Below are 15,310 nucleotides of genomic sequence, written 5' to 3' on the forward strand. Positions count from 1 at the left end.
GTGTTAAGCTCATGGTAGCATGTTCATATATTTTAGGCACGCGCGCTGTTTGCACTGTAAGCTTAGAAGTTAACTTATTGTTACCATTAACTATCAGACATAATTCCAAAAAATATCCAGCTAAATTTGTTTTATAATAATTCAAACTATTATGTGTGCATTTCAAATACACATAATATGTATATATATTTAATGTATTATTAGAGAATTGATCTGAATTCAAGGCATATTGCCGCATTATGTATAAAACATTGTAGCTGCTTAGTTACAAGTAGAAACGTTAGTAGCAATCCTTATTTCACTTCTTAACATCAAGCAAAAGTTGTAATTATGGGAATAGTGCCAGAACAATATAGTAGTGAACTTACAGATTAATAGCAGGAACTTACAGCAAGAAGACTAAACAACTTACTAACTTGAGAGAAGCAACGCCTCGATAACCCTCTCATTTTGTGACTAGTTCCACTTAAGCTAGCGAGCTTCCAACTTTTCAAGAACTAGCAGATCCAACTGTCGTCCTATTCCATCCGCACTAGCGACTTTCTTATGGCAGGGATAGTAAAACAGAAATAATGTGCTGCAAATCGAGTGAGCATCCATCATTTGTTCTCTAGTTATTCGTAAAACATTCGTTAACAGAATCATTATTCGTTTTCTAAACAATTTGTAAAGTCTCCAGCTGAACTCCCCCACGCTAAACAGACGAACTATTTGTAACAAAGCTTGAAGTTGTCGACATTCTTGCATTTCTATCAACTCTACCTCGCTACCGTTCTCTGCACAATACAGAGTATTGCCTTTAATATATCATTGTTGTACAATTATTCAGTGAGTTTGGCAGTGTATGTAATTGTTCCGTTTTATCTCTCTTTTAATTTATCTCAACTCTCATCAATGTTCTCCTCACTATTACCTTTACGTCATTCTAAAAAAAAAAAAAGAAAAATTAACCATAGAAATTTGAAATGGAATCAATGTTCATAATGGTTTATTTATATAAATGGTTTTGGTTGCGGATAAGTTGTACTAGTTGCTCAAATAGAGGTATCATCTTTATTAGATGAAGGTACAGAATTGAGTGCAAGTGAAAGAACCGTCCCAATGTTAATTTGTAGTTGAGTGATTATTAATATCCTACATGCCAATGCTATTGAATTAACTGTCTGCCGTTGTCCATTGCATTTAGGAATCACGCGGATTTGTTAACCGCTCAGAAGAAACGGGCAGCCAAGAGTTCCTAACCAAAGTACATTTTACAAACTTTCTTGTATCCTGCAATCAAAACTTCACCAAAGTTCATTAGACTTCTTAAATTATAAGTAAATCATCTTATTGGATCAATAATAATAAGGTTGAACCAAGAGGAAGGTATGTAAAGATGAAAAGAAGTATGTTACGCAAGAAATGAAGGAAAATCGAAGGTACAGTGCGTGAAGCTAGTAGGACCGTAGGGAGGCAGTGAGATGGGAAGTTATTGTATATGTCTCTGAAGACCTTAAATCCTCACTTCACGTAATGTGGCCACAAACAGGGATGTATCCCTGAGCTTTAGATGTTTATTGAGGCTTCGTACTCTCGTACATTATCATATAGTACAATAATAGTACCCCAAGTAATGGTTCTACAGTAAGAATAGTGTTTAATGTTTGTTTTTGGGGGGCAGAAAGGACATAATACAAATCATTGAAGTTCACTTTTTTAAAATGCACTTAGAATTTTGTAAATTATTGTCATCAATCGAAAACCATTTTGAAGAATAGACCGTTATAATAGAATAAAAGTGGAGGACCACAAATTATACTCAAAGGGGACATAGAAGAAAGACTACCCATCTTCTCTCGCAAGTGGTCTTTTTATCGATGATTCCAAAATAAATCTTGCAGGTTACCTTGTAATGAGTGTAGATAATTAAAGGCAGTCGTTAGATTTTTTTGGGGGATGCATTTTTTCAACTGTGAATCTACAATTCTTTTTTTTTTTTGAACATTTTTTCTAACACAAAGGACCTCAATTATCAATGGAAAATCGATAGCTAAAATTTGACGATCACAATTCTGAAAAAAGAAAAAATTTTAAGTAAACTAAGTATAAAATGTTCATAGTAATTTATCAGAGCTACAAGGGCAGTAAATTTAGTATGAAGACAAGCATGTACAAGCTGGAAATTGATTATATCTCTTTATTTCAATAGTCCACTGTCATCTGATTAAGTTTTAGAGAGTCTAGGAAGTCTGACGTAATTGTTGGAGTTAAACTTGGTGGTGGCTTAGTCCGATAGACGGATATTGTGCGGACAGAATGCACAATCAGGTTGGGATCGCATGCTATTTTCAAATGCTCGTACACCCAATAAACAATTTTAACCGCAAATCAATTAGAAGTAGATTGGATTTTATAAGAGTATGAATTTGATGCAAGTTTAGTTCTCGATTTTAACAAATCCCGTATTATTGTATTATTATTATAATATTGTATTATTATTATAATATTGTATTATTATTACAATATTGTATTATTCTTATAATATTGTATTATTATTATAATATTGTATTATTGTACTTGAATTCCAAATTTGTAGAAAAGTGATTAAATGGAACTTAATAAAATGGACTTAAAAGTTTTTAGAGTTTTATCAAAAACAATATAGAGAGTTTATATTTATTTTTTTCACGTCCGCTTTTGCTGAACAATCCAGCTGGAGTAGATCTTCGTAGTTTCTATTACATTGGTTTGGTTTTCTTTTTTAAATTCATACCGAGCTGTTCAAACAAGTTTTTAATAACTCTTATTAAACTTCCCATTAATTGTCATATGTTATAGCGTACTGGACCCTCTTCTCTCAGTTCGGCCTATCCTATCTCTTCCTTGTGGAGCCAGAGTAACTTAATGGGAATAACAGAATAAATTGCAACAAGACATGTAATTTCTGTAACTGAGTTTTCTCCCTTTATCTTCTACGTACATCCTTCATGGACCGAAGGCCCTACTCAGCTCACAACCTGGATTGTCCTTTGAAAGGACAGAAACTTGTCCTTCTCTCTTTTAGGAAGTGAAAGGAGTTTAGCTCAAAGGCCCATTAATAGAGGTGAACTTAATAAATCATAAGGCCTAGTAAATATTTCAGCCAGGAGCATGAGTGATGTCCGTCAAAGTCGTCAATAGCTCTCACCATTACCAGACGGGACATGTGTTTCTAAATACAAAATTTTTCATACTTTTCCGAATTCTTCATCGAAATAATAGAACAAGTTGATATTAACCGTAATTGGAAAATTTGACATATTAATAAAAAAGTAAACATTTACTGAAACAACCCTGTTTCCTGTAAAGAAGTAACCCTTAAAACTTTTGACCTGTAATCCTTTTGTATGTGAAGCAAAATGTTAAATTAGAAATCAGATTGCTTTGAGTTACGCAATAAACCACCCTGTAACGGAACTGCAGACGGTGGAAAAACCCCTCGTTTGAGCCAGATAGGAAGCACTTTTGACCAACATTTTTCTACAGAAACATTATCTAAAACAAAATGGAATATAAAAGGTCATCTAGAAGGAGAGGAAATATGTTTTCATAAAATTATCTTCGTATCATCACCTGGCGGCCCCGAAGTTACACCTATCTTAAACACATTAAGCAGCGTAGTGCGGGAGAGCCAGACTATCCTTGTCAGGCGGAACGTTTCCTCCTGGACGGCTGTACGCTCATTGTACAGCAGCGTAGCGTTGCTGCACACCGGATGGATAGCAGAAAGGGTGTTGAGATGAGAGGAATACAGCCATTTATCAAAACCAAGCGCTTCTTGGTCTCCACCTAGAACATGCTCTTTCAGTAACTGCGCCACAGCACAAACTAACAGGGCCGGTCGCCTAACAAGCCATGACGCCATCATTCTTCTTTGCCTCCACATTGCTAACCTTCTCTCTTTCCAGTTTCAGACCTTTACAGCCTCTTCCGCTGGAAATGCATTTTAAATGTAGCCTGTCCGTATTTCTCACTTTTTTTGGGGAATATCAGGTATTCAACGATTATTACGTGAGGTGGCACGCACCAGTTTTAGTATGGTTTGTCAAGAAGGTAAATGAAAAGGATACACTTTGATAAATATTTCCAACTTCTGACTTAGTATTATACCCTTAATTAAGTTATTTAAGGCGCATTTGGCGTTGGCGCCCTCTTAATTTTATGATGATGTTTGCACAAACGAATTGCTTATGTTACGGAAAAATTGCAGGCAAATTCTGCCCATTTATGGTTTAATGTTTCTGGTATTAAGTTAATTTAGGCTTACCAGCATCTCTCTAGTTCTAACTACTTCATCCTAGCGGAGAAAGAGCATCTTGATGGCTGAGTATCTGGCTAATACTAAAGTATTTCCTACTTAGTCAATTTAAAGTTGATAGCGCCTTAGGTCTATGGTAGAATGTGTCTTAGAATGCCATTGTTTTGCAACGCCAAGTTGGTGAAAACTACTGGCGTGAAACTTGAGACGGTTTGTTGGTTGATGATAGATAAAATCCTGTCTCTATTCTTCTTGTTTACTTTTGGCGAATTTAAAATACAAGAAGCGTTTACATTTTCGTGGTGATTAATAAGGTTTTTACCCCATACTTCGTATTTGTTTGTTTCAGCTGAAGAGCTGTTAAATTAATTTATGAGTAAACCTAAAGCCCTTTTAAGCGTATCGTTAAGCTGCCTTTTTCCAGCATTATTTCAAATCAAGATTTGCCACAATACATTGCTTTAAGAAATACAATATCTCCCATTAGTTGATCTTGCCATCATTTCAATCAACGCATTTTTTTTACTTCTTACCAGAGAATTATCTAAATCTCCATATCAAGCAATAATGCTCCATATCAGCTTTTGCTCCGGTTCACCAGTATCTTCACCTTGTTCTTCCCATTTATCCTATCATATCCCTGCCGGATCCTTCCTGAACATTCCAGCTACTTATTTCACTGATTATAGGTCTGTCGTTTGCATTTTTGAAGTAATCACTTAGTCAGTCACTGCATCATAAAGACCCCCTTACGCATTGCAACAACCCTTTCTAAATATGTGGTACAAGATATTTGCCTCCTCTAACCGTTTTCGACACCGAATATGCGTGGGATAATCAGTAGATCCAAAACTTTGATAATATCCAAGTTTTCAATTTCCCAATCTATCTCTACAATTATAAAATAAATGGTACAAACTATAGGTAACCAGTAGACCATAAGAAATGTAAGATGATTGTGAAAGTATCTGTGGCTTGTTGTCAGCGCTTACCCATATTAATGAAAGTTTTAGAGAAAGGATGACTGCTTAATTTTTTGGATGTTAGGTACATATTGTACAAAAGTTAAGTTAAAAAACTATTATAACAGCAATTTGAATCAGGTATTTTTTGTTGTATAACTGCGGAAGGAAATCAATCAACGAAGAAAGAAAGATTACCATTTTAGTTGTATGAATCACTTAAGAAGACGGAGTATGAAAAAGAGCAAAATCAAATAGTTGAGCTTGAGGAAATTCGACTGAATAGACGTCAAGAAGCAGTGAAAAGGAAGATAGATGAAACTAACGCCTCACTATCACCCGCTCCCGAGGAATTTCATTGAAGCAATCAATGTTGCTGCCATCGCCATATTTCATTATTTCTTTTCTATAACGGTAACAGTTAATTGTAGCCTCTCAACGTAAACAGACCAAAATCTGTCAAATCTATTACAGAGAAAAATTAATGGGCGTTAGCAATCGCTTTTATAGTTCTTTATCTCAGAATAGCAAGTTAATTGGACGAATAATTTTACACCTCCTAACTTTTTCATTGTCTTCCTAAATTTTCAACTTTAAATGGATTGAAGAAAATGTTGAATAACACAGTCTCGGTTAATAAATAAGATTTTTCTTCATTTTAACTCTCATTTCACACATTTCTGTTGAGGAGCAGCTGCCAAAGTGACTCATTTCCTTCCTCATAAATGGGTCAGTGAGAATACAGCTTTTAAAGTTTGTTGTATGGTGCGAAATTACTGCTACCTAAATTTGGGCCGATGTGCGGGGTGTTTAGGGATGTCCCTTAGAGATTTGCACAAAATCAAAATTAAAAAAAATAATAAAAATCGCCTTTCCTGTTGCTTTTATAGGACATCTCTTGTAGAAGATGTTATCCAATGGGTACATTGTGTTTGGGTTTGCAGATAAAGATTCTCTAAACCGAGCCTGACATGATTTCAACAATTATTCACAATTACAGTGAGATAGAAAAAGGTTGATGATAGAAATTATAATAAATAATAATGTATAAATAGCTTTACCGAGAAACATCATGGCAGTTTTTAGAATGACATTTAAATTCCCATAATTTCATGATTTATTTTATTTTTCTAATTATATTTTTAAAGAAAAAGTTTTAGAAAGAGCAGGTTAATGATCCTTCCTTTAACTCCCTAATTAGTCCTCGAGTTCATTCTTAACAATTCACAACTCAATTGGCTACTACAGGTAAACTAAAATATAAACGAAGTCCCATACAACTTTCTTTCTTGGCCCTTGGGAAATCATCGGAAGTCGAGTACTATAGCTAGTTCCTGAAGAAGTGGTTTAGCTCTCTTATATTCAGAATCACTTGGGACATTTGCCCTTAACATAGGGCGTGCTTTAGACAACCTGAGAAAATATTTGTCTTTTTTAATCATCATGCTTTTTAAGGTGGAGTAAACAATAAATTGGTTATTTTAAACATCTTGAAGTAAACACATGCCTATTTTTTCAGGCGGGCTTTATTTCAACACATGTGGACAGAGTTACAAACTAAACAAACTTTACTATAAATTTTCCACTTCCTTAAAAAAAAAAATCCAAGAACAAGATTGGAAATTGATCAGTCCTAGAATCATCAATATTTCCTAGTTTTGTGGTCCTCGCCTCTAAATGATCGAATATTGTGTCTCCCGTTAAATCTGGTAGATGGTACAAATCTTTTAGGACCCACAGGGGTTTCCAGAACCATTAAACATTGCCAAATATTCTGAAACGCGATTAATCAATCGTCAAGAAATAATGTTTCACGCCTTATTTCTTTTTGATTGCAGATCGGAAACCACCTTAGTAAATTGACTCATAGGGGTTGTGATTTCAAATTAAAATTACATTGATGTAACTATATAAGATTAATGCTATAAGTATTAAGCACATTTTGCTAAGAATATTCATTTAATCAGCCTCAAATAAGGGAACTGTAATGGCCGAAGAAGAATATTAAGAAATTGAGAGTGATGTAAAAGATTCCAAATCAAGAAAATAGATATTCCTCTTCCTCCCACACATCATCACTTTGAAAGCAATACAATAGAAAGTAGTAGTTCAAGGACATTCACGTTGGAGCAGGAAAAGTCATTATAAAGGGTGTCCAAGATGACAGATCAATCTGGCGCATGGTTACCAGAATCTATTCACAGACAATAGACGTTAATCATATCTAAATCGCTCTTTTTACAGTCAGTCGCGTTCACCTAAAGTTGAACCTTGTCGCTCAACATTTCAAGCAGAAGACACATTCCTTACGCAACCTTCACTTCTTGCACTTTCTTTACCCACTTAATTATATTTCGTCCATCTCTCTAATTATTGATACAATCTGTCCTAGCAAGCGAAATAAATGTACAAAATCCTTGCGTAATACTAGCAAATCAGAAGAGATATTATTTCACACTTTTTTCTCTAACAAGATCGACAAATTAAACTCACTGCAGCTAAATTTGTTACGCAAGTAGTGATTTGCAGACATCCAGCAGTAACTTCAAATAACACAAAGTTGCAGAGGACTCAACAGAAGAAGAGTTTGTTAACAATACTTTGTATAAGAAAAGTGAGCCAAACTTTTCTCGTTTGGTAACAACGTCAGAATTAACGGCAAGAAGTGAACTGATATCTTTCTATGAAGAAAATTTACTTTTTGTAAATTACTGGGACAAGTGGTTTCTCTAACTCTGACTATGCGGTATATTTTTTTTCTTCGACTAGAGAAATATCATCATTGTCTGGCGAGCAACGCCTCAAATATAGATACCTTCTTAATTAGGTTTATCCTAGCACTTTTTGTTCTTGTAACCAAAGTTGGGCGGCCAATGCTTGTTTATACATAACAAGAACTAAGAATAACAAAGAGCAGATAGAATGGCCCAAATAAACTAGGTTAAAAGAAACCCAGAACTAGTAGCCAAAAAGAAAAAAAAAAATGAAGACACACGTAAGAATGAGGCGTTTCCATCAGACTTACAAAATTATGTAAAACTTGCCACCACTGTTACAACTTCTTCGCAGGGCAGTAGCCCCCCAGTTCCCGTGCCGTCTGCACGTTGCTATTGTTTAATTCATAATATTCCCTCATTTCCAGATCCTCTTACTATCTCACTCTTACATTCAACATCTCCAGGACATTCCATCCACAAAGTTCTTGTCCTTATTTCCTTCACTTCTTCTCCATAAGCTAACATTTATTCTACAGATTTTCTTTCATTTTCACACAACATAGGTAACATATTTTTTTTTCTATTTCAGATGTGAAATTTGTATAACCTTTCCTATTTTTTTAATAACTAATCAGAACAGTCGGAAATTTAATTTTTTTTTTTTTTAATATAAGATTTTAAAAAAATTTCAATCCGCATACTAGATTTTACAGGCAGAGAAGTTTTCAAAATATCTTTCATACATTTTTAGTTTGCAACATAAAAGAAAAATAAAGATTGGATTACTAAATATATACTTTTAATAATCTTTAAATTTATCTTAACTGAAACTAGTTCTAGAAATAATACTGTGTATAAATAATTACGATTTGAATAGAGTCAAAATAAGGGATTAATGATTCTTACCACGTGACCTTGTACAATTTGTAATTTATTCCTAAACAAATCATTGATTCCTATTTCCTCTTAAGAAGTATTCAAAGCGAAATTTAGAATTGTTTCTTCATGTCATGGTTTTCCACCTGAAGCTTGGCGAGGCCAAGGGGTATTCTTTGTCAGCTTACGGCCTGGAAATGTACTCAAACATTTTTGAGTGTTCATTTAAACTTAAAAAAAAAAAAAAAGATTTAGAAAGGATTGTGACAGTGATAAAGTTTCCAAGATTGAGTAAAATGAAGCCACAACTACTCTTAGTTCTGCTGCAGAACTGGTGGTGTCTACTTACTGCAGAAAAAGTAAAACCTAGATGTAGAACAGCTGAAACGAATAAGTATATACTATTCAAGAAAAATGGTTTCTTGTCAATTTCTCTAAAAAAAAAAAAAGATCCATCCAGACTTGCTCTTCTGCAATAAAATAGTGATATTGAGATAAAAGCGGATTTAAGCTTGCCAAAGCAATTTATTTATAAACATTGATACTCTATAACGGGATTCTACTGGGTCAATAAATCCAACTCTGCCTTTTTTTGATTTGGCCTATCCTATATTTTCGTTATAAAGCCGCGATGATCTTCTAAGCCATGGAATTCTTTTTCTGGTGGAAAATAACCTTTTTAATTTTATTGTACTGTCCAAGTGAAAGCTCATGGTTTTTTCTTTTTTTATTATTACATTTAAAACATCTCTCCCTGATTATTATTGTTTACCTCCATCTACATCACTTGTAGTTTAAGAAATGATCGAATAAAATTAACTAAAATACATTAGTGGGTGCAGAACAGTTAATTTAATGAACTTTCATTAACCTTTATCGCTAACCATCAGCTAAAAAAAATAAATCTCTTAAATAGTCCAGTGTTATCCCTGTTTTGATTTAAACGCAACAAGATTTGTTACACCAAAAACTAGGGGAAAACCATATTAGACTAATAAATCTTCTAAGAAACATTCAGCTAAGATAAACAGTTCCAGGAGTATATATGTGACGGAACTATCTCCACCACTTTTGTCAAGTCTTCTGGACGAACAAAAGAGAACGTACAGACTCCAAAACATGGCTTAAATTTAGTTTCTGTTCTGTGAATTTTCAAAATTTTGTCAGGTAGTGAATGCAAGAAATGCCCATTTTTTTTCCAATTTATCATAACTTCGAGACAATAAATACACTCATTTCAAAAATCATAATTGATGTCTTAACGGAAAGGAAATGTATTAGAAATGAAACTCGAAGTTACAGTAACAAAGATAGTTTATGGGTAATATTTTGTAATCAATTTTTTTAAAAAATTATTTATGTAAAAATAGGATTTTTTTTTTTAATCCTCTCATGCATAATTAACAGTGTATAATACATGAAAATAAAGATGGCCACTAATTGGGAAGCATCCAATTAGTGGAACATTGAGTACATGGAGCTTTGGTTTACCATTATACTGTATACCCTTTTATGATATCCTGCTGCTAATAAACCTGACTAAAAGAACAACCTCATTTGTTGCTGCTAGCCCATATTACCAGCATAGTAATACCAAAACTAAGAAAAGAATTCCTTTCAAGGTCTACCCTGACTAATGACTGGTAGCCGACTGATTAATTAATTTGGTGCCTGCTTCATTAATCTGTGTTAAGTAAGATCATTTTCTAAGTAATTAAACAAGCAAACATATTATCGAACATGTGAGAAAGAAATAATAAGGGAGAGCAATATAATTTTCAGTAATTAAGAATTTATTGATCCAACCTGTTAAAAGACCAATTAAGACTTGGATAAAGTAAGCCCCATTGAGATACCAATTAAATCCCAAGCACCTACTTGACATTTGTGAAAAGTGTGGACTCCGTGGGTCCACATTTTGATGGTCGCCAATATGAATAGTTAAGAGAGGAAGTAGAGAAGAAATTCTATTTGGTTGACCTGGCATTTCTTCATTCTCTGCACAACCGTACAAATTTTAATAATCATTCACCATGGTGATTGCTATCCTCCTACAAAAGTAAGTATTCTATTATACCAATTAATAAGTAATAAGCTATCCTTGCTCACGGACATTTTCTGTCATTGGTATATCAATATTATAATGGCTCGCCAAAATGAATCGGATTCTCGAAATGCTACTTCAAAAAACACATCCATTAAAATGATTAGAAAAACAAATTACCGAAATTAAAACGAACTCTCTCATGACTGAGAAGCGCTATGTAAATGCTAGCGGTAACAAACAAAATTAAATCTATTGATTTAATCAGTTTAAAAATATTTTATGTAATATTGAAACAGTTGTAAATAAACAAACCGAAGAGAGACGTTTATTTCCACATAATGAAGAGACAAATTTCATAATCTTCAATGAAAGTACTGGTTATTTATTACTCCATTTGTCAAGAACTTCCTAAAAATTGAGGATTACTGGTCTTCATGTTCCCCGGGATGATAAAAACTGCAGAGATGGTAATTTTACTACAAACAGTGCTTTTTAAGATGAAACACGAACAGTAAAACATTTTTTTTTTTCTTTGAAACAAAAATTAAAGTACAATTACTTGGGAGTAATATTTTCTTCTTCAGGGGTTTATCACCTACCTTTTCATCAGTTACGAGATCGAGGTGAATCTACACAATTCACTGCAAAATATATATAAAATAAATTAGTCATATTTTACTGCAATAACATCCTTCAATCTGAAAACCTTCATTAGAGGATTCATTGGGAACTATCTATTTGATATGGAGGTATTTTAGAGAATTAAAGGGGTGAATTATTATATTATTTTAGTTATCAGCGTATGCTTTGTTTTGTATTGGAAATTTCCCAAAACAAGTAAATACATGACAATGTCTAGGTAAGTGTAAAGATACGCTCTTCAATCACATGGTGTAATTTTAGTACAAACTTTTCAGGTTATAAAATTTGCTCTTTTTTTTTTTTTTTTGTTTTTTTATTAACTTTACAAGCAGGAACTATCTGTCTACTGTACCCTCACAAACATCGTAATTAGAAATAAATGAGATGCTGCTAACGAGAAATGTGCCTTTTTTTGGTTTAAATTAATAATTAAATAAGTGAATATGTTATTAAATAAATAATTTATGTAGAATTCTATCAGAAAATTAAGAGAGGTTGAAGATTATGGGAAGAAATCCTCGGATGCTCGTTCTGTTTTTCACATCAGGAGACAGTTATTTTATGAAACCTTCCCAACAAACCATACGAGTACAGTACACAAAAGACTTGGCCATACCAGAAGAGGTTTCCACTCCAAACTGTGTGAGGAATACAGAGAGGATCATGTGAATGTGAGGCCATGTTTGTACAACGGTCTGGAACTCACTAACGGTGTGCACGAGTGGATCATGAGTTCCAATTTAATTTAGCCGGGATCGACATTGGGCCTACCGGGCCAGTTCGCTCAAGCAAGAACCCAAACACTTTTACAAACACATTAAACCAGACACACAACTAGCTTTGCATAATACACATGCAGTGAGATACATAAAGAATGAAGGTATGAAACAAGTTTGTATGCAGTTTCCACACACCATTGTTACTGAAGGCCCTGAGCAGATACAGTTAGCATTAGAGCAGTTACTGATGGTATCTATTGTAAAATGGATTAAGCATTTGTTTTCTTTTCCTATTATAATTATAATAATGACATGTAATCCCAAATAACGCTCTTTAATTTCAAATCCTTGCTGATAAATTCTACAAAACCATGTTATGTAAAATTGTAACCTGGGAGATTTTAGGGGTTTGGAATACACGAAAATGTATATTTCAACAATTTTTTTTTTAAAATAAAGCAATTCTAATATTAACTACACACATTATTTAGGGAATTCCAGCATTAAGACAAGTTTAGATGGCTTAACTCTTCTGCATCTGTATAGAAAATGATTCCATCAAAGGAGTTGCATTCTAAACATGATTCTCTAACATCGCTGATTTTAGCGAACACTGCGGAAGCAACCATTTTTCCAATTATTCTCTAATCTAAAAATAGGACGTACATTTAAAATTGATTGGATTCCGTCGGGGCCGACCAGTAGCTTATGCTATTGCGACCCAGGTGATCTGTTGTGACAGTGACAAATTTGATGGTAGTACGAACTATCCCTGGTGCTTGGTTAATACTGGTTTTTACCAACCCCATATCTATTTCTTTAATATTGAAATCCTAATCTTACTCAGAGTTTTCTGGTACTTTATATTGCATTGGAACACGAAACGTGAATCTTCTACGAATTTACAGTATGTATTTATGTTTTTCGAGCATTTTTAAGTTGACTAGTAATTTTTCTGAAATCGTAATTCATAACCAAGATTCAAGTCTTCATTGCTGTTTCGTCAATTGTAACTTATGGATTCCAAAATGGGCTGTCATTCTAAAGTAGAATTATTTTAAGTGAAATGTATAAAATATTAAACTGGATGAAACTGTTCCCCTGCATTTCTATTTGTAATCTTGTTCTTATTCTATGTGCAGAGGGTGTTAAACTGCAGAAATTTTAGTATTTTTTCCTCTATCCTTTGCATTTTTTTTTTTTTTTGCGAAACAGTTTTTCGTTTATATTATTCTTTGCGTTCATTAATAATTTCAGTTCAGATATGTAAGTGCGCCTGCACAGACATTGATAAATTTTTGCTATCTTTTCAGATGGTCTGTTAGACAAGGAAAACATTCTGGCACACCAAATAGGTAGTGAAAATTTAAAGTTAAGTGGTAAAAATTGCTAATTAAGACTTTATTATTATTGTCCCTAATAATACAAATATTACCCCTCTAAGACTAAACTAATCGTACTAAATATTAACAGGATAATTATGATGTACAACTAAATCTCTCAACTCAATAAAATGTTTAAAATAAATATGTTGGAATCAATTTTAATTTGTCTCGATCCACTCCAATTTGTTAGTGTATTTACTGACCTGAAATAAAATTAATTTTAGGGGGTAAATGACTTTTTCAACTTTTAAAATTAATTGAAATGATTCACTAAATATTGCTAGTTATTATTTGTGTTACAGAAACTGATAAATACTACTTTATAAAGAAAAATGTTTGAAAAATACAAATTATTAATATAATGTGAGGTAATAAGTTGAAGTGAACAAATGTAGCTTAACAATTTCATGTAGAATGGCTGAACACAAACACAAAGTAATTGAGGATAATGCTCTATGGGGGGATGAGAGATGAGTTTTGTTCTCATCAGAAGAGGTTCGCTGTGCCCACTACAATAATGGAAGGGCAATTATTTAAGGAATTGTTCGCCCACCAGAGTGCAGATCTGCGTGGAATATCACAATTATTTCCGCAGAACTCTTAAGATGAATATTTATTTCATTGTCTAATAATTACATTAATGAATAATCTAACACACAGTGGCGAATTTATTAGGTAAGTTGAGGCCCTTTTATAAAGGTTTTCACGGTATTAGAATTTTCTATTTAACTGATTTTTTTTTGTAAGAGGTTGTACTTTAGCTCATATTTTAATACAAAAAACCGTACATCTTACTGAAAAGGTACTTTAGGGAGAAGAATACCCATCCCCTCCATCAAGAATCATTCCATATTTTTGATTTGATAAAACAAAAATATTATCTATACAGACCTGTAAACTAGTAGGAGGGTGGCAAGGCTTGTATCCAAGATGATTACTTTGTGCTCCTGGAGGTGGTCTAGGGCAGAGATTGGATGCCAGATGAGGATCAGCACCGTACTGAGCCAGTTCCACAGAAATAGATGTGCCTTGTGGGCATGTTAGACCCAGAGTGTCATCCTCACATCCAGTTTTATCATATCGCCTTAAAGTACCTGATAACAGAGCTGTCCAATTAGTGGACAACAAATAGAAAAACATTTATTAGAATTCTGAATTACACTGTCAACAATTTTTATAATATTAGATCATTAACTTTACACTAAGTTTTGGTTCAATACTTTTTTTCCTTCATTCAATGCTAGGACAATTGCTTTCATAGCATTTTGTACATTCATTCGCATTAAAAATGTGGTGCGAACTTAGGAATTCTTTCAACCATGAAGATTGTCATCAAAGGTTCTCTAAAATAAAAATACGTAACGGCAGTAGTTTCATTTGACTCATTTTTTTCTAACACAGAAAGTAAAAGACATATTTAAAGTTACGAGTGGTCACATACCGTGCTAACTAGGAATCAAAAGTGAAAATAATCAGATTGGAAGACGAATTAATTATGAGGACCTAATCTCAGAAGGTCTGTCAGGATAGGGGAGATCACATATTTACTATATTTTTGGGAACATTTACGATTCTTGAGAATTTGGTGAACTAATCACTTAATTTTCAAGAGCCTTAAAGTGTCTTCTTCCTTAAGAAACGTATATCCACAATACAAAAGATTTAAACCAATTAGGAAGATCA

At 33.4% G+C, this 15,310-nt stretch overlaps 1 protein-coding gene across 7 annotated transcripts in view; it reads right to left on the reverse strand.

Annotated features, from left to right (window-relative positions):
* LOC141460614 (uncharacterized) overlaps nucleotides 1-15,310 on the reverse strand; it is a 610,369-nt gene that overhangs the window by 33,754 nt on the left and 561,305 nt on the right. For 6 of the 7 annotated variants that reach the window (XM_074140978.1, XM_074141047.1, XM_074140825.1 and 3 more), the window contains exon 3: nucleotides 14,519-14,733. In XM_074140978.1, the coding sequence (XP_073997079.1) occupies nucleotides 14,519-14,733 (215 nt within the window). Of the gene's footprint in view, nucleotides 1-416; nucleotides 926-8,864; nucleotides 9,026-14,518; nucleotides 14,734-15,310 lie in introns of all 7 variants that reach the window. The other variant, XM_074141295.1, reaches the window with a different exon arrangement.

This window comes from Rhodnius prolixus, unplaced genomic scaffold (assembly GCF_049639745.1).
Source record: "Rhodnius prolixus isolate KJV_2025 unplaced genomic scaffold, Rpr scaffold_1, whole genome shotgun sequence".
In the NCBI taxonomy this organism is placed as follows: Eukaryota; Metazoa; Arthropoda; class Insecta; order Hemiptera; family Reduviidae; genus Rhodnius; species Rhodnius prolixus.